Source organism: Notothenia coriiceps, unplaced genomic scaffold (assembly GCF_000735185.1).
Source record: "Notothenia coriiceps isolate Sejong01 unplaced genomic scaffold, NC01 NC01_scaffold00013592, whole genome shotgun sequence".
Classification (NCBI taxonomy): domain Eukaryota; kingdom Metazoa; phylum Chordata; class Actinopteri; order Perciformes; family Nototheniidae; genus Notothenia; species Notothenia coriiceps.
The window spans coordinates 250,922-275,417 of record NW_011346293.1 but is presented as its reverse complement, the minus strand read 5'-3'; the positions used below and the strand labels follow the sequence as shown (position 1 = coordinate 275,417).

The 24,496-nt window shown below is 40.6% G+C and overlaps 1 protein-coding gene and 1 long non-coding RNA gene across 2 annotated transcripts in view; one reads left to right on the top strand and one right to left on the bottom strand.

Moving 5' to 3' along the window:
- nedd4l (NEDD4 like E3 ubiquitin protein ligase) overlaps nt 1-24,496 on the top strand; it is a 48,473-nt gene that overhangs the window by 18,993 nt on the left and 4,984 nt on the right. Inside the window, exons 6-29 of the mRNA XM_010774158.1 lie at nt 1,247-1,297; nt 2,688-2,749; nt 3,076-3,178; nt 4,027-4,181; nt 4,523-4,658; nt 4,868-5,056; nt 5,159-5,239; nt 7,477-7,536; nt 9,202-9,339; nt 10,709-10,740; nt 10,818-10,905; nt 13,254-13,451; nt 14,116-14,193; nt 17,076-17,130; nt 18,082-18,140; nt 19,168-19,233; nt 20,277-20,506; nt 22,521-22,642; nt 22,781-22,851; nt 23,320-23,415; nt 23,527-23,600; nt 23,710-23,770; nt 23,988-24,047; nt 24,164-24,271. Coding sequence (XP_010772460.1) covers nt 1,247-1,297; nt 2,688-2,749; nt 3,076-3,178; nt 4,027-4,181; nt 4,523-4,658; nt 4,868-5,056; nt 5,159-5,239; nt 7,477-7,536; nt 9,202-9,339; nt 10,709-10,740; nt 10,818-10,905; nt 13,254-13,451; nt 14,116-14,193; nt 17,076-17,130; nt 18,082-18,140; nt 19,168-19,233; nt 20,277-20,506; nt 22,521-22,642; nt 22,781-22,851; nt 23,320-23,415; nt 23,527-23,600; nt 23,710-23,770; nt 23,988-24,047; nt 24,164-24,271 — 2,373 coding nt within the window. The remainder of the gene's footprint in view (nt 1-1,246; nt 1,298-2,687; nt 2,750-3,075; nt 3,179-4,026; nt 4,182-4,522; nt 4,659-4,867; nt 5,057-5,158; nt 5,240-7,476; nt 7,537-9,201; nt 9,340-10,708; nt 10,741-10,817; nt 10,906-13,253; nt 13,452-14,115; nt 14,194-17,075; nt 17,131-18,081; nt 18,141-19,167; nt 19,234-20,276; nt 20,507-22,520; nt 22,643-22,780; nt 22,852-23,319; nt 23,416-23,526; nt 23,601-23,709; nt 23,771-23,987; nt 24,048-24,163; nt 24,272-24,496) is intronic.
- On the bottom strand, nt 16,116-21,912 carry LOC104948012 (uncharacterized). Its single transcript, XR_798622.1, has 3 exons — nt 21,702-21,912; nt 16,206-16,209; nt 16,116-16,126 (listed from the first exon to the last, which is right to left on the bottom strand). It is a non-coding gene; the product is annotated as an uncharacterized lncRNA (long non-coding RNA).

Sequence of the window (24,496 nt, the reverse complement as noted above, 5' to 3'; positions counted from 1 at the left end):
GTTCTTTGACTGTGCTACTTTGTGCAGCCGTGAAGCTACTTTTATAGATTCCAGCACATTGAAAAGCACAAGGGAGGCTGTGGCTCAGTGGATAGTGTGCTGGACTTCGAATCAGGGCATAGCAAGTTCGATTCCCACTGCAGTCAGCATGTCGATGTGTCCCTGGGTAAGACACTTCACCCCAAATTGCTCCTGTGGGGATTGCCCACAGTATTGAGCATGTAAGTCGCTTTGGATAAAAGCGTCTAACAAATGACATGTAATGTAATGTCCTGTATTTTTTATTAAAACATAAGAAAGAAATAAACTAAATGTGTGCAGCACAGCAGACGACCAGGTTGCTGTGAAATTCCCCACAATCCACTGGTGGACCGTAACTCAAACTGAGAAACAGTGCACTAATAGAAGTGCCACGCATTGTTTCAACTCAGCCTTTCCTGTCACACCAGAGACTTCAAACAAACATCATTGTTAGGTATTGCCTGTTGTCTAAATCAGTTGTGTCCCACTCACAGGCTACTTCCAAGAATGGCCTTTTCCATCTCACACAGGTAATCATACTGGAGGCTGCTGCTCTATAGCCCGATCATCCGTCACACTCCCCCTTTTCCTCTCAGTCTGCATTAATTACGACGAAAAGGATGGACAAATCTACGGGCTTCTTGAATCTGAAACACAATCCTTCCCTGGTTCTCCCCTGTTGGCACCTCTATCCTTCACTCCCTCTGTCCTGCTGACTTTGCTTCAATCTGGTGGCAGTGGGTGTTGTTTTTCCTTGCTGGGCTCACGGGTTCTTCTCCTATCAAATGAAACTAAACACCTATTCATAAATACAATCCCATACTGAGCCTTTTGCAATGAACACTTGTGGTAGAGAAAATAGAAAGCATTTTTGCCTAATACTAGAGCAAATATTGTATGACTTCTTCTTTTTTTTTGTTAAACAATATGTGGTATAAAATTACTCAAACATAATTTCACCTCCATATGAGATTCACAGATTACTACAGGTGTTCATAGAAAAGGCTAGAAGTGATTTCTGGATGGGGCTGTCCATTCAATTATATATTTTTCACTCTTTGTGACATTTAAACACAAAATGCTGCTGGACCTTCTGGTGGTTCATTGTGGTTTTCCCCCTCTCTTCCCCCTGCTGAAAATGTTGGTATTCCCCAGTCGCACTAATGAAAAAATGCTAATTCTAAAATCAAGCTGCTGAAGGTGACCTCTTTGTTTCCTTTCCCAGACCAGAGATGATTTCCTGGGACAGGTTGATGTTCCTCTCAGTCATTTACCGGTGAGTTATTTGCATTTCTTTTTATGTCTGCATGTGAGTGTTTTGACTGACTGACCGTTATATCGGCGTTTTCGCATACTCGGCTGTTTCTTATCTACAATTTAGCTCGGTCTGAATAACCTCTGCCAAGGTCAGACAAAAAGTGTGCTTGTGTGTGCTTCTCTTGTGTGAGAAAGTGCTAGCTTCACAAGTAGTGTGTTGATGTGATGAAACAGCACACTCCTTGTTAGAAATGGAAAGCAGAATGTCTGGAATATAAACAGAGGAGGGTATCCTGCGGGCAGCCTCACAGCTAATGCAAAAGATCTCCACTCATCAAATTGACTCGCATGAAAACTGGACTTCTGTGAGATTCAAACTTCGACAATCAATAACATGCAGAGTTTAGGTTGGATGTAAGAAAAGGGCTCCAATAAACTCATCATTCTCGCCTCCTCAACTCATCTGAGACTGTACTGTCAGACTTGATGAGGCTCTCTGGAGTTCTGTAACCTAAAAAGCATTTCAGTAAAAGGTGTCCGGGTTAATTATTAATGTCCCTTTTGACTCCCATAAGCTCAGGGAAATTAGCAGAAGATAAAAGCCTCAGCTGAGTCATGTTGAGAGACTTAGGCCTAGAGGGTATTTGCTCCTGGTGCTGGAAATCTTATTTTAGCCTTTAAAATAATAAACTGAGCATGAAGAAGCTACTGCTATGCTTATACAGATGATGTGATTTTTGGTGTGTTTTTATTCGATTTATTTGAATGACTATGTGTTATAGGAAGAATTATTCATAGTTACTGGACATTACTAGTCATCACTGTTCTTGCCTTCAGCCATACTGAATCATCTGAAGAAATCTGATACATTTGCCTTTTACCAGCTTGAACTTACTGAAAAAATGTCACCATACGACATGAAACTTTATGCCAGCTCGTATCTTGATTAATGAGTCACACATAAGGTAGATATCATTTTGTTTCAGACTTTAAACAGCAATGTGTTTAAACAATCAATTAGATGCATTATCTACAAAGCTTGAAACCGATTCCTTATTCCTACGATTTGACGGACAGTTTGTTTCTTGGAGCTTCACCACATCTCAAATTATAATGAGGTTGTACTTTTGATATAAAAAACTGGCTGATTCGGTGGTGCTCCACAGAGCTGTTTGTGGTGAGCAGCCATTGTGGACTGGTTTGGCCCGTGGAGAGCAGTGTGAGATTGCTTTGAATAACAAAAAACCTCTCTGCTGTTCCATATGTAACAGGAGAAGCTCCCTGTTGCGTAATGATCCTGGGATGGCTGTCAAATCATCACTCAATATATTTTTAAACCTGTCGAACATGTGTATTTGTTTGTGTGTTCAATTGATTAGCGTCAACAAATGCCTCCTCTTCATTTGCAGACAGAGGACCCTGCCATGGAGCGGCCCTACACGTTTAAAGACTTCCTGTTGCGGCCCAGAAGGTCAGTTTCTGCTAGACGTGACTCACGGGATGTGAAATTGGATACCAGTAACGTAACTTCTTTAGTTAAATTGTGTCCGAGTCTTCGCCCCTAAGCAATTTGAGTTGCCATTGAAAGATTATTACACTGACTGATGTCTCCAGAAAGCAGTAAGTTCATGTGACGGTCAGTTGAACACTGAAGGTGAAAGAGCAGTTGGTGCTAATAGGCAGTTTGGAAACTCCCCTGCATTTCTCAATTTGAGCCTAATAAGGGCTCTGAGGGTGCAGACCACCTGGTTTTTATGTTGTTTTTTTAAGAGGGTGCATTTCTTCTTATCCTTCTAGTCACAAGTCCAGGGTGAAGGGTTATCTGCGTCTGAAGATGGCCTATCTGCCCAAAGTTGGAGGACCTGAGGAGGAGCCTGGAGACATGAGGGAGGAGGCTGAGGTAAGGACTTGGCTACTAACTGCTGACTTAGCATTACCTAAGGCATGCTTTTCACTCTTGTTCAAAATAACATGAAGCCAAACCAGAATCTAGTTTTATTTCTTCCTTCTACTCAAAGAAAACACACATCCAAGCCTAAAAATGAAAGTGAGACTCTGACCAATAGAACTGTGTTTTTTGCTTAGGGTGAGAGGAGAAAGGATGGCTCGTCTTTTTATTATTCTCTTTAAGAATTTGGACAATAGCTTGCTGCCAGAATCTGGTGAAAGTCTTATCCAGGTCAGGGTATGGAAAACCCATTTACAATACGGCCTGTTATTTAGAGAAATATGAGCTTCTCCTCTTTTACTTTGTGTGTTCAAGTGTGGATTTCTTGTGGAAGAGTGCTAGACATTTTCAGACAGTGAAAGGCTTCAAAGATATTGTGACTTTAGCAGAAAACGTCTTGTCTTTCTGTACCTCGACAATTTATTACAACAGCTCAGTATTTATCAATGTTTCTACTTACGTATCCTCAAAATGTAAATACTTGTAGTGCTATGTCACTGGACATTAGCGCAGTCTTAGATCTTGTGGTCAAGGAGATATTGGCAAACAGTTTGTCAAACCGAAAACAACCATCTTTATATTCTAACAAATACTTTTTAAACCACAACACAGCAACATGTTCTAACCGGCTACAAGTGAATCCACCATCCTTAATGTGTTTCCATGCTTGAGTCCCCTCTTAAATCAGAAGTTCATGAGTGTCTGACAAGCTGTCAGCTCACTGGGATATCTGTGACCGCGGTTTAGCACTGAGTTACTCATCCGGCCTCGTGTCAAACGGTCTGAACTTTCTCTTTCAGGGATGGGATGAGTCCGCTGACTCGGGCTCCCAGCGACCCCAGCAGCTGCTCCCTCCGCTGCCCCCCGGCTGGGAGGAGAAGGTGGACAACCTTGGACGGACCTACTACGTCAACCACAACAACCGCAGTACACAGTGGAAACGGCCCTCAAACATGTACGACTGGTTTATTTCCTTCTCTTGTTGTTGTAGAATATATTCCTGCTTTGGTTATACAAGGAAATCTTAGTTTTGCACAACATATAAATTCACATATGTGTTCACTTTATTACAAAAATATATATATATCCATTTTCTGTACGAATGAATCTGGGTTTGAGTTATTTAAGGCAATTTGACTGTAATACTACCTCCATTTATTTAAAGCTTCTTCTGTTTTCATTTACATGGCAGCAATAATGCCGTAATCACATTTTCAGGGCAAGTTTCTTAGCATTCATTTTGTGACTTCCTACAGTAACACTTTCTTTTGTATGAAACGACTTCTTCTCCTTCAGGGATGTGATTTCAGAGACTGAGAGTGATAATCAGCAGCGGCAGATCCATCAGGAAGCACATCGTGTTTTCCGTTCGAGGCGCCACATCAGTGAAGACCTAGAGAACGAGCACATGGAGCCCAGAGACTTAGACAATGTGAGAGAGGAATATACACACACACACACACACACACACACACACACACACACACACACACACACACACACACACACACACACACACACACACACACACACACACACGCACACGCATCATACACATACTGAGCCTCAGCTGCCTCCAGTGATAAGGTCACCGAAATGTTATTATTGTTTCATGTCCACGTCTCGTTGTTAACCCCCTAGTCCTGGGAGCTCATCACAGAGGAGGATCCGAGCGACAGCCAGGCCCAGCCGCTGCCCGGCCCCTCCAACATCTTGCCCCCGCAACTACCGTCGACACCCGTCACCCAGGACTTCTCTGAAGATTTAAATCTGAGGCTGACGCTCACTCCCGAAACCAACGGCGAATTGCCTGGGCCCAGCTCTGCTCTGGTGAGACTGCAATTTCCTGTAATAAAAACCTCAATCACTCCACATTTAAATGACTTAATGGTGTAAGTGTTTTATTTTATTTTCCTGCTTTCTTTTTTATAGCAGAACCAGCTGTCAAACAGACTCCGGTCCTCCAGTATGACGGATGGTGTCAGTGAACAGGCCCAGGCTGCTCCTCTTATGGTACATATTTCTAAACCCCCACCTTTTTTCTCCATCTTCTTGACTCCCTCCCTTTTCTTGGCATGTTGCAGTGGTGTTGGTGTAGCACACTCAAAATCACCTCCTTTGCTCCTCTTTGCATTTAAAAATGTCCACTTTCGCACTAGCCTCGTATTGCGCTTCTTCCTCACCTTTCCTTCCCGCTCTCTATGCTTCTTCGATTTGGCTGTTTCTTCCTTTTCTTCTCGCCTCTGTAGGATTACCACACCTCTTCCTCCCACTATTACTCGCTGCCCTTTGTGATTCACTCGCAGCAGTGTTTTTATGTGTTCTATGAATGTTGGTGTTACAGCTGTTTGCCAGCAGAATGACCATTCCAGCAGAAATCATTCCCAAGTGAAATTAGGGACAGAACCACATCAGATGAAACAATCCACAGAGAGTCCTCCTGAGTCATAACATCAGTGGGGTTTCGGCTCGAGAAAACTGTCACACGATCATCTGAGTCAGATGTTTGTCACAGGGCTGAGTCACAGCAGTGAGCTTGGCATTGTCAAGCCAAGGAAAAGTACAGGTGCTGATGTCAGCCTTTCCCATGAATGATTAGTCTAGTACTGGAATACACGAGGCTCGTCAAGAAATATAATCAGCATGTGTTATAACCAGGACAAAGGGAAGGTCAGTTACAGTTTCACAATTCCTAATGATATTAGGTGTGTGTGTAGGCAGCCCAATGAATATGACATTGTCCATGGATAAAGGTAGCCTCCACCTGTGGCAACAAGTTAGTTATCATCAAAGGAATAGGGTGGTATTATTTCATATTTTTCGTCGTTCTCATAAAAAGACCAAAACCAACAGAATGTTAATCTGTCATTCAATTATTTCTTATTGACCTACATCTGTCTATGGCACATATCATCAAACCCATTGGTTCCTATTGAAGATAGACAAATCATAAATATGTAGTTTCATGAAAAAAGGCTAAGTTATCTCCTCAAAAAAGCTGCCATATGTAGTTTTTATGACACTCAAACAAGAGTGAATAGTGTTTTTGCTAAGGACTATTTTCAGTCATGGATAAATACACATTGAGTGCTGTTGCGAGTATTAACAGAAGCAGTTTAGTGTATTCATAATGAACTACACTGTCTGTGTTCATGGTCATGAACATGAACATTGGCTAATTGATGTTGTTTCTTAAATAGTTTTAGTACAACACAGGTCCACAACACAATCAAATATGCTTCTGTATGTCAAGCTTTTGCTTCAGACACAATATATGTTAGTATTTTCAATTAAGTATTGGTTTTGGTCTTCAGATTTGTTGACAATGATAAAAATATTGAATATTGCCAAAGTTATTTGATTGGAGGCTGAGTGTTGCCTTTATAAGTCACAATGGCTAATATACAGATCTGAGCATGTATGTCCACATTGAGGTCATTCTTTACTGAAGTTAAACGGCTGTGTTTTGTTATTGGGATGGTAGTGATATTACCATTAAGTGAAAATCAGGTTGTTAAATGTCTTCCAGGTTGTGTAGTTTAGAAAATGTCACATACAGTGTATTTGTCAAGCAATGCTGGTTGAGCTATATTGAAAATGTCATTTTACTAATCTCTTTGATTGTTTGGAAGAAACTGCATTCTATATATTTGTCTCCCTTTGCATCTGATCATTTCTTACACTTTTTCTGAGATTCAAACCCTTTTTGGTGCCCATTCGTTGAACTTCAGCCAAGCAATTCCCTTCCGCTGCTCTAAAATGTCCAGGACACAGAGCTAGATTCTCTCTCTGGTGTTACTGTAGCTTGAATCATTTTTCTCTTGTGTTTAGATTAAAGATGCTGCACTGGCTGGGGATTAAATATAGTGTGCAGGGAAATTCATCGTCTTTTCTTGCTTTATATCAAAGCTGATTTGACTTTACAAAAGTTGCACTGCAAAAAGTTGTCCTCACCTTGCTATTTTGTGTCATCATGTCAGCCAATCACAACTTGAGGTGACTTACAAATTAATTGTGATCCACCCTGCTCTCCATTAACCTCACAGCTCATTTGCTTCGTGGATGAATCCCCCCCTTTCTGTCACTCCTCACCTCCTTTGAGAATCAACTCCCCCCTTTCTGGAATAAGCACTTACTCACTTCACTGCTGCAGAAACACTCCCCCCTTTCCCTTAACTCCTCCTACCCTGGCATTGAAAACATACCATACTGTGAACTAAAGACCATCTTCCCCTGTCATCTACCAGCAGCAGGGCTCCCAGACCAGAAGAACGAGAGCTCAAACAGTCTCAGGTGGTGAGGAGTCCATGGTAATATCAGTTTAAATAAAGTTTAAACCTAATCAGTCGTACACCTCTTAGTCCCCAGTCACCACCCAGGTCCCTGTCTAGTGAGTCACTTAGAGAAATTCCTGCACTTGGGTAGAAAGCCACACATTGACTTTCACTACTATGTTATCCAAGAAGGCAATTTTTCTTTTTTAATTCTCATGAATGATCAGGGTCTGTACAAAGTCTTAAAGGTTTAGAACATTCACAATTTTAACTGTTTTAATGTTTTAAAGGTTTCGAGTATGCTTACATTTGAATATTCTCTACAAAAAAGCTTGATTTTCAACATTGTCACACTACTGGAGCAGGACTAGACAAGCATTGGGTAACCATAGAACAATAAAAGTGAATACGAAAATCTAGTAAAATAAACAACATGACAAAACACATTGATTGCTGTATGTATAAAGGAATTCTGTAAACTTTTTTTACATTTATAGACAATTTAAAGGTCACGATTAAGTCTTTAAGACATTTGTGGTTTACCTTGCTTAAAAATTACTTGAAATTGTCACTTAAAAAGTTGTATCAACCCTCTAATATGACACCATTTCAGAAATGGACAGAAGAAGCCATCTATGGTTGAATTAATCTGTCTTTATATAGTTCGCTTATTGGCGATGTAGTGACGTGCTAAAGTCCTTATTTAGTTCTGCAGTTGTCACTTAGATACAGTAATACCTGTGTGTGCACATGTGTTGTCCCCTGATGTAGCAACCTGCTACTCAATATTGAGTAAGGCCTCTGGTGACAAAAATGTGACAAAAAGGGATATCAAGGTTTTGTTTGTCTCTGATCAGAGCAGTCCCCGGTGTGATTTGTGTTCACTTTAAATATTGATAATATATGTCCCTGAAACATTGATATCACGGTTGAACACCACATCATCTGAAACAACTTCTTTTTCACAAGCTGCTTGATCGAAATATTGGAGGTCCCAGTTAAAAACTATTAAGATTATATGAATACAAGTGTCACTTTAGAAGGCTCCAGCTGAGGTGAAATTATGCATTTAAGAGAAGATGTATCACTCTCTTGGATTGGTTGTAACTATAGCAACTCACACTTCTACTAACGGGTTTAAAACCTCTAACTCTGTAAACTTCGCATCCCATCCTCAGTGTCTCAACTCAATTCATATTTTACATTTACACAACCCAAGATTACATATATCCATGGTGAAGGTAAGTAGGCTGCAACAATAGCAAGCTGTGGTGGACAAGCACAGTAGAGTACTTTAAAGTTTAAGATTTTGATCAGCTGATACCCATACATTAAAACAGGTCCTGGTCCTGCTCGGGACAACTCTGGTGTCCTGTGTTTAAGGGTGCTATCTTGCCTGTCTAAAATATCACCTGGGTTAATGTTCTATTTGTCTATTTCAGTCATCTTTATACTACAAATGGTTAGTAGTTCACTCATTAAAGGGATAATGATTTATTTATTTTAGTACCACAGGTTCACATCGTATCCAGTCATCATCTCTTGTTGTTTTTCCTACATTGTGTCTTTGCTGCGCAGCTGAAATGGGGAATATCACTTAAAGCTCTTGTGATTTTACCATTTTATCCCTCCACATCTCCACACACATACCAGCCTGTACTGATGAATTGTCTCTGCTTTGCTCTCTCTACACCCGGCCAGTCTCCCTCATCGACTGCTTACGCCTTGACCACCCCCGGCCTGCCCCCTGGATGGGAGGAGAGGAAGGACGGCAAAGGAAGAACTTATTTCGTCAACCATAACAACCGCAACACTACGTGGACTAGGCCCATTGTGCAGGTACAGCAGGTCTGAAGGCTGAGCTGGACTCTATGCATAGGACCGGGCCTTTCCTAGGCCCCTGTCATGGCCTGTGTATCGGACCTCTTCCTCTTTTCCCCCTGTGTTTCTCCTCTGTGTAGCCATAAAGAATGCTGGAAAGAGACCCAGCTCTGCAGCCTCAGTCTCCTTTTCTGTCGTTCTCTCTGCCCGGTTTCCTCTTCTGCAACTTTATTGTATGTCTTCCTCCTCCTGTCTAGCATTTTGTGTGCTACTCTGGATGAAGTGCAGCTCTGTAGTGGTCACCTCTGTCATGGAACTGCAACCACTTCTTTTCCCATTTCTTCCCTGTTTTTCCACTCGTCTTCCCCCTGTCTTTCTGTCTGCAAATGGAGCAGCTCCACAGACTGCTTCATGGGACTGGGTGTATGTTTATTGCCTCTCCTCTTTGAAATCCCTCCTCTCATCTCTGCTTTTATCAGAACACCGCTGATGATATTATACATCTGTTGTCTTTCATCACATGGTCTTCTCATTCTCTGATTTTCATCTGTTTGTGTTATTACTCCGAAGGAGAGGATACTGCCACTGGTTTATTTTACAAAGATGACTTTGTTTTTGGGTTAACGTCATGGCCCACTGTACCAGCCACTTGGGTTAGGCTTTTAGGTGACACTTTGGAATTACATTGTGTTACTCAATGCATCTTCTTAATCATAATAGTTAAAGAGGTCCTATTTTGCTTTTTGGGATTTTCCATTTATTGCAATGTGTTGGTTTTTGTGCATGTAAATGGTCTGCAAAGGCTAAGATCTCAGAGTTCCCTGCCTGAAACGCTTCGATTGGATTCCTATTTTTACCCAAACCATAGTGACATCACTACATAACACTGGCGTTTTTGTTGGTTAGCGTTACAAAACAATTTACGTGATAGGCTAAGGGTTGGGACATCTCTAAGACGTCGACTAATCACAACAGTGCCTTCCAGCTAACCAATCAGAACAGACTGGGCTCTGATTTCAGACAGAGGATGAAAAGAGGTGCTGCAGCCCAGGCAGTATGAGAAAAATAAAGAGCTTTTTGAACATTAAAGCACGCAAACATGTCACAGTAGAAGCACAGGATACACAAATGAACCTGAAAAGCATAATATGACCTCTTTAAAGCAACAGAATTGACTATCTTCTTGGGCCTATACAAACCATGCTCTTTTTACCTTTTTATTATGACTTCCCTGAGAGAAAACCTTGCATCCAGTCCTATCCGGTGCAGAAAAGCATCAGCCGACAGCATGACCTATGATGACAACAAGTTTATTTTTCTACGCCAACAACATTGATTGCCTTATTCTAACCCCACCTAACCTTAAAAGTGCTTTTCTCACTGACAGCTGACTGAAGACGGAGCCAGCACCTCAGCAGCAGCAGCAGCAGCATCCCCAGGAGGAGCCTCGGCCCTGGCCCTGGCCCCCCNCCACCCACCCCCTCCTCCTCTTCCAATGCTTCCAACAACCACCTCCATGAGCCCCAAGTCCGACGACCTCGTAGCCTCAGCTCCCCTACTGTCACCCTATCCACCCCCATGGAGGTGAGAATTCTCCATCCTTTTCCTCTTTTCACACCCTAAGGATTTATTTGTATCTCCTCTTTCCTCCAATCTTTACCCTTCCACACTTCCTTGTAATGCAATCCTATACTCCCAGCTGTTTTAAGAAGATCAAATCCTGATCCTCACCCATCTGTATCACATAATCCCACATTTCCTGCATTAATATTACACCATTCTTTTGTCATTTATACTTCTTTCAGGCTTTTTCTGTCTTGATGCTGCTTTTCTTTCTCTTCATCTTTAACAATACCATGGAAATAATATTATTTTGACAAATGTTTTATTCTCATCAGGATGGTTTTCTTTCTTCATACTGTCTAGTCATGTGAAATGGTCTGAGCCTTACTCCAGCTTTGCTGTTCATGATGAGTTTGTTGTAAAGAATATGCACTTGTGGCGCAGTCAGCGTTCCATCCTGCAGCCTCGTGTATAAATAGTACAAATGCTGGTTGGGTAAATGCAATATGGAAGATTCAGTTACCACCGGATGAATGCATTATTTGAATTGATCACAGGTCAAAAACCATTGTTGTATTTTGCTAAAGCAAACCAGGGGATATCCAAATCAATGATATTGATTTTTGAAACGTAATATATGCTTGAATCCAGAGGCCATTAGAGTAACACAAAGGCAACCACAGAATCTAATAAAAAGAAGGTCTCATGGGTAATTGAAGATACATTTGTAAGACAGGGCATCGTTTGTGAATACCTTAAAGGAACCTTTCTGCATTTTTCTGCATTGCGATATGAACTTCCACAGTCACACCGGGCCGGGCATCAGATTGTAGACATTAAATTCTGCTCCTCCGCTCTGTTGGAGATGCAGCGCCTGATTGTTCATCAAATATGTACAGACAATGTACAATGTTAGCACCAAATGTGATGAAAGTAAGCCATGGGACAAGCAAACATCTGTGGATGGCTTTTACTGTGAAGCTGCCACTGCACATTTGAAATGTTGACTGTTCCTCATGTTTGCTTCGTTTTGGAAAATGGTTAACGTACCCCAAATAGTCACTGCTTTTAAATGATGAAGTGTGATTGACCAGGAATAGATCACAAAATAATTTTAAACAGTTTTATCTAATCTCTTCCTGGCTTTTTTTCAAAACATTTCTCATAAACGAGGCTGGTTTCTTACTCATTGGTTTGAGGTTTAATAATTTGGGGTTTAGACCGCCTGGCTGGTTAATGTGTTAACCGTATGAATTTAGATAAAAACTGAAACATTTCCACTTTTTGTTTTTGTTTTTTGCAAAGGCTGTGACATTATACCAAAAACTGCCTAGGATAATTACAATCTAGTGTTCTTGAGTTTCAGATGTTATGCTCTTATCATAACTTTAGGCTTGTCGGGACTGGTCTGCACACTTACCATTGAAACTTAAAGCAGCTGACATTTTAAACTTGGCTAACATTTCACAAAGTCGTCTGTGAACATTTATCATCTATACAAAGTAGATTTCACTCAAACTTTTAATTATGCAGCGCAGCTATAAATACAAACAGACCGTCTCACTTTGACCTCTTAGTGCATTTAATGGCTTGACTCGGTGCTACTATCAAGGGAGGGAACCTGGAGAAGGTTTAATTAAGGTGTGTGTCTGTGTGATAGCAAAGCATCGTTAAGGGGAAAGGAAGTTGCTGAAAGTCCTAATTACAAATTCTACAGGAGGTGGGAGGTCTGGGGTTAATTAATGCAGGCTTTTCTCCTGGTAAAATCAGATCAGTCTGTGGTAATTACTGCAGAGGAATAATGTGATTTGGAAACACTCATTAGCCTAAGTAACTTCAGTCTGTTTAATTCTGCATTAGAAGCTTTAAGGATGCTTTTTCTCTAGGCAAATGGTTTCTGAAGTAAAATGATGAGCAATGTTTCCGCTTATCCCCAGAAATAGATTTAATTAAGAATTATGACTCTTACTTTTGTGGGATTTTACATCCAGGGAACCGCAGAGGAGTTAAAGTCCACAAAAATGTTGTTATTGCAACATTGAATCTCAGAGGCAATATCCAGGGAATCGGTTGGAATCTGTAGATTTTTAGTTTTGACATTTGGATTGACAGCTTGACAGGCCCATGGAGTGCGCTGCATGTTGATGCGTTCCCTCCCTTTACCCCTGGTGTCTTAGACGTGATATTGTGTTCACGATTGTGATGTTATTTTTAATCTTTTCTTATCCTATTGTATTTTCCAACAGAATACCAAGGCAACTACCAAGGTGTTTCAAAGGATCAGTTCTGTTTTGTTTCAGGCTGTCAGTCAGCTAGATTTAAATATAGGGCTGATAATATTATACTTCATTTTTCCTTTTTGGTTACAGGGAGCCAACAATATTCCGGTGCGGAGGGCTGTGAAAGACACCGTGTCCAACCCGCAGTCTCCCCAGCCGTCGCCCTACAGCTCCCCCAAATCACAGCCCAAAACCCAGCAGAGCTTCCTGCCCCCGGGCTGGGAGATGAGGATAGCCCCCAACGGACGGCCATTCTTTATCGACCACAACAGCAGAGTCACCACCTGGGTGAGTTACATACTCTGTGGTCACAGGCTGCAGCTCAACTGTACCTGAGGCTAATATTCTTTTAAATATGTTTGAAGGGCAAAGCTTTATTTTATATGTCAGTAATTTGCCTACAGTTTCCTACAAAGTTTCCAGAAAATAACTATGAAGTTTGGTCCTACAGGGAACACACGCCAAGTAAATATAATATAAACTCAAGCAAATATATCATTAACATAACAAATTAATTATTAATATTTCCTTTGGTTAAAATGTTAAGGAATTTGCTCTCTAAATCAACAGCTCCGTGAAAAAAACCAATGAAACAACTATATTACATATGAGTTCACATCGGTACAAATGTATTTAGCTCATTAAAGCTGAATCATTTGTACAAATCAAATGAAGCTTTACATTTGATTAGTAGATTATAGTATATCTTGTTTGTTCAGTTTGAATTATTAAATAGACACTTAAAATCTTAAAGATCTAGGGCAGTGGTGACCGTTGTTCTTTAAGCATGTTGCAGTGACACCTGGTGGTGGGAAAGCCAATTTGACATTTACTTCAGTCCATTATGTTACCGTTCTATGGCTAAGGAATTGTGTTTAATACAATATCATTCTTCAAACTGTTTTGGAATAATTAATTTGCACTTTTCATCCCTCCCTTTGTTGATAACCAGGAGGACCCCAGGTTGAAATATCCGGTCCACATGAGGAATAAGACCTCAATGGAGCCCGGGGAACTTGGTCCTCTTCCTGTAAGTCCACTCACAATGACACCACTGCATGTTTAACCTCTGGCCCACAACAGCCGCATAGTTCCCAATAACTGCTTTGCTCACTCATTCCCTCACTCATTAACATGTTGTTACGAAAAGTACTCTATTATGTGTTGAGTCAGATTACCGGAACTGTGTTAGCTTTTTACTTTGATAACTTTAAATGAGAAACTGTGTCATTTGCCTTGTTGCATATAAGTGACTTTGGAAGATGTATTTTTTGTCAGTTCACCCCAAATCAATAACACAGGTTTTTCCTCTTACCTTTAGTGCTATTTATCAATCTACATCTCTCAAATCTAATTGAACAAGGTGGCCAAAATAAATATTTATTTAGAAAAAATTACAGCAATGTATCTTTCCAGAAATCATGACTAAGAGAACCTATTGTGCTTTCTGGAGCTTTCCTTTCCTTTAGTGTGTTATATAGGTTTTTGTGCATGTAAATAGCAAAGGCTTAAGTCTCCAAGACACTCCCCCAAGACACGTCCCCGCCCCTGGCAGCTGAAGCGCCTCGATTGGACACTTTGTTTTCTTCCTTAACATAGTGACATCACTACGTAACACTCGCGCTTCTATTGGCTAGTGCTCCAACACATTGTACATGATAAGAGGCGGGACATCTCCCCCCCACCCACCGCCGCCATTGGACTCTTTTGTATTTTATTCCGTAACATAATGACTATGTAACGCTCTACGGGCTAAGGGGCGGGACATTTTCACACATCTCAGCTGACTAATCACAACAGCGCCGGCCAGCTAACCAATCAGAGCAGACTGGGCTCTGGGTTCAGACAGAGGGTGAAAAGGGCAGTATAAGAAAAATAAAGACCCTTTTGAACAATAAATGCTGCAAAGATGTCACAGTAGAAGCACATAATACAGAGAGCAGTTTCATGAAGGTACTATTTTCGTTTAGTTTCTGTTGTTTCATACTGTTGAGGTTTTTGAAATGTATTTGTGGCGCTTTGGAGCTGAGATCCCTCTAGTTCCAGATACATCTAGTTTCATAAATAGCACTACAGGTAAAAGAAAAAAATATGTATTTTGATTTTGGGGTGAAATGTCCTCCACTAAATGGTCCATGTTTAATTTGTAGCTATGTAAATGAAGTGGATTTTGAAAAAGACGAGACATGATCTTATGATCACACTATATTAGACATTTCTCTGTCAGTTAGAAAAGAGGGTGTCAGTTGGAGAATGTGACTGTGGAGGATGAGAGTGTGGGGGCTGAGTGATGATCTCTAATTAGGAGGTGAAGGCTGTCTGCCACCTGCTCTATTATCTGTGTGACAAAGAGAAACGTGGGCTAAACGTTACTGAAGCTAGCTGTTATACTAATGAAGGCTTCATAGGTGTGTACATCTCACAGGCTTGTGTGATGTGTGCATGTGTGTGTGTTCTCTCTCCCTCTTTCTCTTTCTGTCTATTTTCTCTCTCCGTTCTGGTGGATCTAATATATGCTTCTTCTTCCTCTTCTACACCTGGCCATGTCTGTTTGGCAGCTCCTACCAGAGGAGGTTGGTTGGTGCTCTCTCCCTCTGCCTGCCTTCCTTCCTGTCTGGTCCGGTCTGGTCAAAATGCCTGCAGACAGCCTTGCGCTTTTTTCTTGTCTTTATTTTTCCTTCTTCCTTTCTTTCTGTCTTTTCTCTTTCTCTCTCATGACCGGCATGGATTGGCTGTACCTCTCCCTTCATTTCCATCAGTATATTTACCCCACTTCCTCTCTCTGTGCATCACATTGATGCTCCCCACAGTTCTCTTTAATCTCTCCATGTGTATCAGCGTTCGAGGCACAGATAGACAAGTTGGGAAAGTGGAAAAATGGTTTGGTTTTAATGGTTTTGCACATTTTAATAATACACTAACATAACAAATGAGGCAAAAAATCCATTGGGCTTATTTAAAGCCTCCACCTAAATAATAAAACACAAGATCCAAACAGCCTCAAATTCAATAGAAATGGCTAACTTTAAGAACAACATATACTATACTTACATTTTAAATAAAAATAACACTGATTTGAACATGGAAACCAGGCTTCATACAGTGGTCAGATGATTTTTAAGGTAAAGCAATGCAGTGAAAAGAACCCTTTTTTGTTATGGTTGGAGGAACACCCAGATCTTTGTTCGAGTGAGACACTTAGGGGGGAGGAGATTTGATGAGTGGTGTGTTGCATAAAAATGAACCTGTGAATTACTTTTGAAGTGCATAGGATTAATCCCTTTACCTGAACATATTTTATAAATACAAACACAAATTTGAGAATCATCTGGCATTTCAGAGAGAGAAGGAGAACAAACAAGCGTGACTGAAAGAGAAGAACAGGGTTGATTAAAAGGAGCTATATATGTACGTTAGAGGAAGGAACTGGCTGCATGTGTTATCAGCTTTTCAATCGGGTCTATTCACTGGTGCAGTAGCAGCATACGTAGGAACACACATACTGTAGGTTCACCCCGTTTGACACATTGTCAAACTCGGCTCCCCCCCCCCTTTAAACTCAATCTACTGCTGTACGAGTATGTGTGTGGCCTGTGACTCTGCACCGAGTGGTCACCGTCTCAGTGGTGGTCTGAAAACGTAGTGGTGATTTAACCTTTTATGTTGTTGTCGTACCCCTTCCTCGCTGACGTCTCGGACCTCGACTCAAATAGGAGAGAAAATCCGTTCACTTCCTTTGTGGTGTCTGATTGAGCTTGCAGTCAGTGTTCGGACCCTCTAATGGTCGGTCAAGTTCAATCAAACATAAGTTAACCAAAGGGGGAACAAGTGGATGGATTTACTATCACTGAGTTACTATTTGAGCATGGCCTGTTTAAAAGTGCAGTCTAATGGTGACTTTGCTTTTTTCAGCCTGGATGGGAAGAAAGGATTCATTCAGACGGACGCACCTTCTACATTGACCACAGTAAGACGACTCCAACTCAACACCTTCTCTCCCTTCCATCATTGTATTTTGTTATGCGTGTCTTTTCTTTTTCTAGCTACTTTTCATAGCGAGTAGTGGTTTCAGTGCAGCCACAGATTGTTCAGTGTCAGGGACAGCAAGCACCTCATCCATTAAAGCAGAACAATCTGAGGCCAGGTCATGCTGGTTTACATTTCTGCTATAGTGACCTGGTGTAGCACAACAGTGTCTTCTAACTGAAAGATGTATGGTCATAAGAGAGAAGGACCTGCAACTAACACTTATTTTCATTACTGATACAACTGTTGATTGTTTAGTGTTTGACATGTGTCAAAGTTTTTAAAATGTAATTTCCTAGAGTTAAAGAGCCCTTTTGAATAACTTATTTTTTACAATTAAGAGTCAGAAACCCAGATATATTTTATTTGCATTTATATAAAATGGATAAAAAACACAAATGTATAGCATACATCTGTACGGCTCACATATTGATTTATTAGCAGTATATTATTCCACTGTGCGGTATTTCATTTTGGATTGCTTTTTTATATTATATACACATCTTTTCATGTAGATAATTTACTTATTTCTGCATTTACTTGCATATTGCACACTCTTGCATAATTGTAATTCTATTTGTTTCTTTTTGTACAATTTCTATTGTTTATGTCTTTTGTATACAGCATTTGTGTTGCATTGTTGGAGGAAGATTGTAGATTTTCTATTGCCAAGGCAACTCTGTAGCTCTTGTGAATTTGACAATAACAATCGATTTATTGAAATCCTCAGATTTGCTGAAACCAGCAAATATTTCCAGTAATTGCTAAATAGGTTAAGTAATAAGTTAATTATCCGAGTTGTTGATTATTTCAAGTCAAATGGCGAATTGATAAATTGACTAATAGGCTCTGCACTGGATCTAAGTAAGGTCTTATTTTTTGTTTGATCCAGATACAAAGAACACGCAGTGGGAGGACCCTCGTTTGCAGAATCCGGCCATCACAGGACCAGTGAGTAGTTTCCTCTCTGCAGCCACAGCAGCGTTACTACTCAGACAGCAACACGTCCTCCATGTTTAACACTGTTTTCCCATCTGTCACACTCTCTGTGCAACAGTCCCTTTGTAGCTATGGCTGTTACTTAAAGGGGACCTATCATGCAAAATGCACTTTTTGATGTCTTTTATACATAAATATGCATCCCCGGTGTCGGGGAACTCACGCAGCGTCAGAAAATAATACCCTCTCTCTTTTTCTCCGTACCCAAATCTAAAAAAACGGGGGTAAAACGGAGCTGATCCAGATTTGCGTCCGATATGACGTAATATCTGAAATGTGGACCCACGGCCCTATCAGAAAGTTGCTATCAGAAACAATGCCCGACTGTTTTGGACGTAATATGGTCGGTGTTTACATTAGCATCGCTAACACTCAGAGCTAACCTGTACTGGAGAGCATGTGTGTGAAGAAGCAGGATATAGAAATTAACTCACCTTGTGGTATAACCGGCAAGAGAGAAAGCCTTTGAGCTCCATACTGTTTCAGAAATAATCCTTGATAATCCATGATACGGCGTTTCATCACCGCAGTGTTTAGTTTAGACAGTAGCTGCCGGGTCCCGCATGAGCTCAGCCCCCTCCTTTTTTATTTATTTATCAATTTTTATTTTTTGTAAAGCTTTATACCCAAAATCAGCACTTTTGAAACAGGAAGTGAAATATAGGGACATGAGGCATGGCTAGAATGGGTGATCTGTTTGGTATTTAGAGCAAAATACTTCAAATACATGTTTTTTATATATTTTTATATATCTGAGACCCATGCTATTGCCTAAAAATAGCCTGATAGGTGACCTCATGCCAACAAGTCACTGTGTGTACCAGATTTTCTTTTCACCCGTTGCAACGCCCCCTCCAAAAGTTCCACCTCAATATTGCATTTAATAAGAAATAGAAGAATATATTCCTGATTCACTTTTACACCACACTCCCATTGTCTATAAGGCTATTGATCCATTTGTTTGTTGTTGTCCATGCAGGCTGTTCCCTACTCCAGAGAGTTCAAGCAGAAATACGATTACTTCAGGAAGAAGTTGAAGAAACCGGTAAGAAATGTTTTATACGCTGATACATCTGGTGTTTCTGGGTTCATGCTGGAAAAGTGTTCATAACAAAGCTCCATTTGGCCCTCACGACTTTATGTTGAACAAGAAGGCAGTGTAATTTGCTTGTATTTTGATTGTGCTTGATTGCATTCTTGTGCTTTTATGTTTTATGTTTTTTTGTTTAGGGCATTCTAATCTAGACAGCCATTGCAATCATTTTACATTTCTCAATGATTAGGACCTAGTAGTTTAGGATTGGATGTTACTGTATAACATAGAGTTGAGGCTAGTTGGCACCAAGTTTTATTCTAGAAAACGTTTAATGCCAGAAATTGCAGGCGAAAAGCTAATTTTATAATATAAATTTGTGAATTTCTCGAATACATTTTTACGTGTTAATTTCACACTTTTTTTCCTCATAAATCTCTACTTCAGTAGCACTTGCATACACCTAACTTTTTTCTTTTTTTCCCCTCACTCTCTATATTGTCAAGGTTTTTTTTCTTTCATCATTCAAAGCCTGATTTTCATAACATTTTAATTCAAAAATATTTTGCTAAAATAAAATGGTGACAATATTTTATCCATCATGGAGTTGTATAACAAGATATTTGCCCTTTGTAAAATCCTTTGAATAATTTGTTCTGGAAATTAATGAAATAATCATGCATTTAGATAACACTTGCATATCAAAACATAACATTTCAGATAATGTGTTATACACAAAAAGGTATACTAATGGCTTGTATAAAATATAAAGTAAGAATGATTCTACAGAAGCTTGTTGTAAACACAATACAATTATATTTATTTAAAATGTTATTCAGACTCTAGAGTCAGCAGTTTGTAAAAGCATCTCTAACAGCAGCTTCACTTCCTGATTGTCTTTCATAAATCTACATTTTACCTTGTCTGTGTAATAAGGTCACACACTTTACTTCTCCCTTACCATTCCCCTAGTTTAACCCCCAGCCCCCCAGTATTTGGCACAGTATAGTTTTGTTGTATTTGCATAAAAGTAATTTCTTTGTGAACTATTCCAGGCTGACATTCCCAACCGATTCGAGATGAAGTTACACAGGGGCAACATCTTCGAGGAGTCGTACCGTCGCATCATGTCCCTGAAGAGGCCGGATGTTCTGAAGTCGCGGCTGTGGATCGAGTTTGAGTCGGAGAAAGGATTGGACTACGGCGGCGTGGCCCGAGAGTGGTTCTTCCTCTTATCCAAGGAGATGTTCAACCCTTACTACGGCCTGTTTGAGTACTCCGCCACGTAAGTCTCTGCTGGTTTTCTTGCCCTAGATGTATGAGGGTGTGGGGGTGCGCTGATCCTCCGATTGGGCAAGACACTTCACCCCAAATTGCTCCTGTGGGCATTTTCCTCAGTATTGATGTATTACTATGTAGTATTATGTAATATGTAATGTAAAAGTGCGTTCAGCTCTTGGAAAAATGCTGAAATGCAATTAATAATTGTGAAAGACAGTGACAGGATATGGCCCAATACAAATGTGCTGTCGTAAAGGATTCAAAAGATTCAAAGGTTTTATTTTCATAGGCACAAAGCTACAGTGTAGAAATGGCAATGACATTCTTCTGACCTGAGCTCCTCCCACAATGCAACATATATAATAAAATACAAAATAAAAAGTAGTGCAACAAGTCTATATACATGTCAATAGAATATGGGGTATGTACAAGAACAGAATATGAAATGAAATAATGTAAATGAAGACAAAATTAAATAGGTTTTTTTGCGGTGATAACTATTTATATAAATGAGTATATTGCAAGATGACAACAGGAATGTTTATCGGGCACTTAAGAGAGCCATGCTTTGTAGAGTAAAAATCCTTCTCTACTCTTATTTGCTTTTTCCACAAGGGGGCGTAAGGGGCAGAGCTGCCATATTGTTTTCCTATGAGACTTGTAAAAGTTTCCTTCAACTCTGATTCACTTTTCCTCTCATTGAAAAAGCCATCCTGGAACAAACGTTTCCCACATACAGCAAACATTTAGATAATTAAAGTGACGTATGTTTTCTTCCTTTCTTGGCACCGTCAGTAATAAATGATCACTGTGTTTTTGTTACCTTTGCCCTACATGGCATAACATCGACTCTGATGTTATGCCATGTAGGGCAAAGGTAACAAAAAGAAATAATACAAATCGGGATCTCGTAAAGGACTTTCACTAAAGTTTGTTTAATTTAACCCCCAGTTTCCACCGGGTCCGTCTGCGCCGCGCTGCGCCGCGGCCACTCTAGTCAATGGGTGCTATTCCACCACACGCGCCGCGTTACGGCTCAGACGCGTCTCAGAAGCGGCTCGGCGCAGCGTTTCTCTAAAATTAGGTTGAATCCTATTTTTGCCGCGGCGCAGCCGTAACGTAAGGTCGGGCAGGCAGCCCCCCCTTGCAGGTGAGCATCCGGGCCAGGCCCATCCCCCACATATACTAATTTAGCAGACCCCCTCCTTCATCACAACACCTCCACTACGATACGCACAATGGACGACGAGGTTTTCATCATGGAAGTGGAAAAACACACTATTTTATATGATGTAACCAATGCTTACTACAAGGACAACATCAGAAAGGACAAGGCCTGGTTTTTAGTCGCTGCAGTTTGTGGAGTGGAAGGTAACAACTACATATTAATGTTTTAAAGTTAATTAATACCCGAATTAAAACCGAATCAATAACAAAACTGCGAGCCTGCACGCACGACGCTACGCTTCTGGGACGCGTCCGGTGGGTTATGGCGCTAGACCAAAACCGCGGCGCAGCCGTGACGCGGCGCGGCGCAGACGGACCCAGTGGAAACTGGGAGCCAGACAAAAAAACATTTTGAAATTAAACCACATTGTGATTATTTATCACACCAATTTTCAATGATATTGTTTTTACATAATCATGCAGCGGCAGATAAAAATCCAATGGTTAACAACCACATTGAAGTTTTTTTTACCTCTCCATTTTCCTCAATCTCCATGTCTTTAAATCAGTCTTAGTAGTATTTTTGTGAAATGCTACAAAACAGTGTCTGCATGGGTTTAACTGTCATGATAAGGAAAATAAATAATGATGTGCTGAACATAATATGCGAAAAAAGAATCCCTCTTCTGCAGGCAGTAGTTGCTCAAATGAAAGAAGACGATAAATAGAGCTGCAGAGTCTACCCAAGTTAAGTTTGGTGTCTAGTGACCTAGCGTATCGTTATAAAATAAGGAAATGTATGGAGTTCTTATCATGAATAAATAAGAAATCGCCTTTCTTCCTGTGTGCAGAGACAACTACACTCTCCAAATCAACCCTAACTCCGGCCTGTGCAACGAGGATCACCTCTCCTACTTCAAGTTCATCGGACGTGTGGCAGGAATGGCCGTGTTTCATGGAAAGCTGCTGGATGGTAAGCTGCCTGATGTTGGATACAGTCTTTCAGATTAGACATTTATTTGGAAGAAAGGTGATATGATATTGTATGTTTTTAAGCTTGTTTCCACACACCTACATTAACAGCACTGTGTTTTGTTCTGCTTTGTTTTAGGTTTTTTCATCAGACCCTTCTACAAGATGATGCTGGGAAAACAGATCTCCCTTAAAGACATGGAGTCAGTGGTAAGAGCTCAAGCTGCTATATTATTAACTGACGAATCATTATTCTTTTAAATCTTAAACTTGGCTTTGTGAAAAAGACTAAAATATGCATTTAGTGAGTATGCTTGAAATCTGCTAATTTATATATATGTTGTTCTCAATCCATTCTGTTTAAACTTGTTATATTAGCACAGTTACAAGTAAAGGTTGGGCTAAACTAATATTATTCTTATTTGAGTCAATATTTGCTGACATTTTGCATTTTAGAAACATTTTCACTGCAGTCAATAAAATGTTTGCTCTCCTGCGTGCTACACAAAGGGAGGCATGCACTGCCGATCAATGCCTTTTTAATAGAGCTTCAAATGAGAGAACAGAAATAACAACCAAAGAAGAGAGAAATAACATTTGGCTGCAAATATAAGCCAATGAATGACTGTGTGTTCTTTGTGTGTAACTGTGTATCTGCCCTGTGTTGCCCGCCTGCAGGACAGTGAGTACTACAACTCTCTGAAGTGGATTCTGGAGAACGACCCCACTGAGCTGGACCTCAGGTTCTGTATAGACGAGGACAACTTTGGACAGGTGTGCACGCCCAAAAGCAGTCACTATTTTCAATGTTGATAAAAAAATGAATGGGATTAGTGTCTGGAGTGTGCATGGCTTTATTTTCTTTGTGTTTCTTTTCTTTTTCAGACGTACCAGGTGGACCTGAAGCCCAGCGGCTCAGACATGGTGGTCACCAATGAGAACAAAAAGGAATACATAGAGTAAGAACATCACAAATCATTCTCTTTTTACGAGTAGTAACAGGCACTAAGTCATGAATACAATGACATGTCATTATTAACATGAGTCCAACAATCTTTCTTCTGTCAGCCTGGTCATCCAGTGGAGGTTTGTCAACCGGGTCCAGAAGCAGATGAACGCCTTCCTGGAGGTATTTATGTGCAATAATACCGTCGCCACATGGGGGCGATGTGGCGACGGACCTTGTGCATGAGGCCCTCTGTACCTACACGTAAACCTTTCCACTGAATATGTGTAGCTTTTAAACTTTAAAACATCTCAGTTATTAAGTGGGAGGTTATGTTGTTACATTGCTACAGTTAAACAACCATGAAGAGAATTTAATCCCCCTTGTGTTCCATTTTCAGGGCTTCACTGAGCTTATTATCATCGATCTGATCAAGATCTTTGATGAAAATGAACTGGAGGTACAGTATGGATTCTTTATTCTATCTGTTTTATGCTCTGATTATCACACAATGAGCATTTCAACTTAACAAATAGTTTTAATCACATCTTTCTCATCTGCCCTCTGTCTGCCCAGCTGCTCATGTGTGGTCTGGGTGACGTCGACGTCAACGACTGGAGGCAACACACTGTTTACAAGAACGGCTACTGTCCCAACCATCCTGTCATACAGTGGTTCTGGAAGGTATGACTGACACACACACACACACAACACACCCACCACACACAAGAACAACACACACAACACACACACACAACTGACACAAACACACACACACACACACAACAACACACACCACACAACCACACCATAACACAAACACACACACACACACACACACACCACACAACACACAACACACACACACACACACACACACACACACCACACACACACACACACCACACA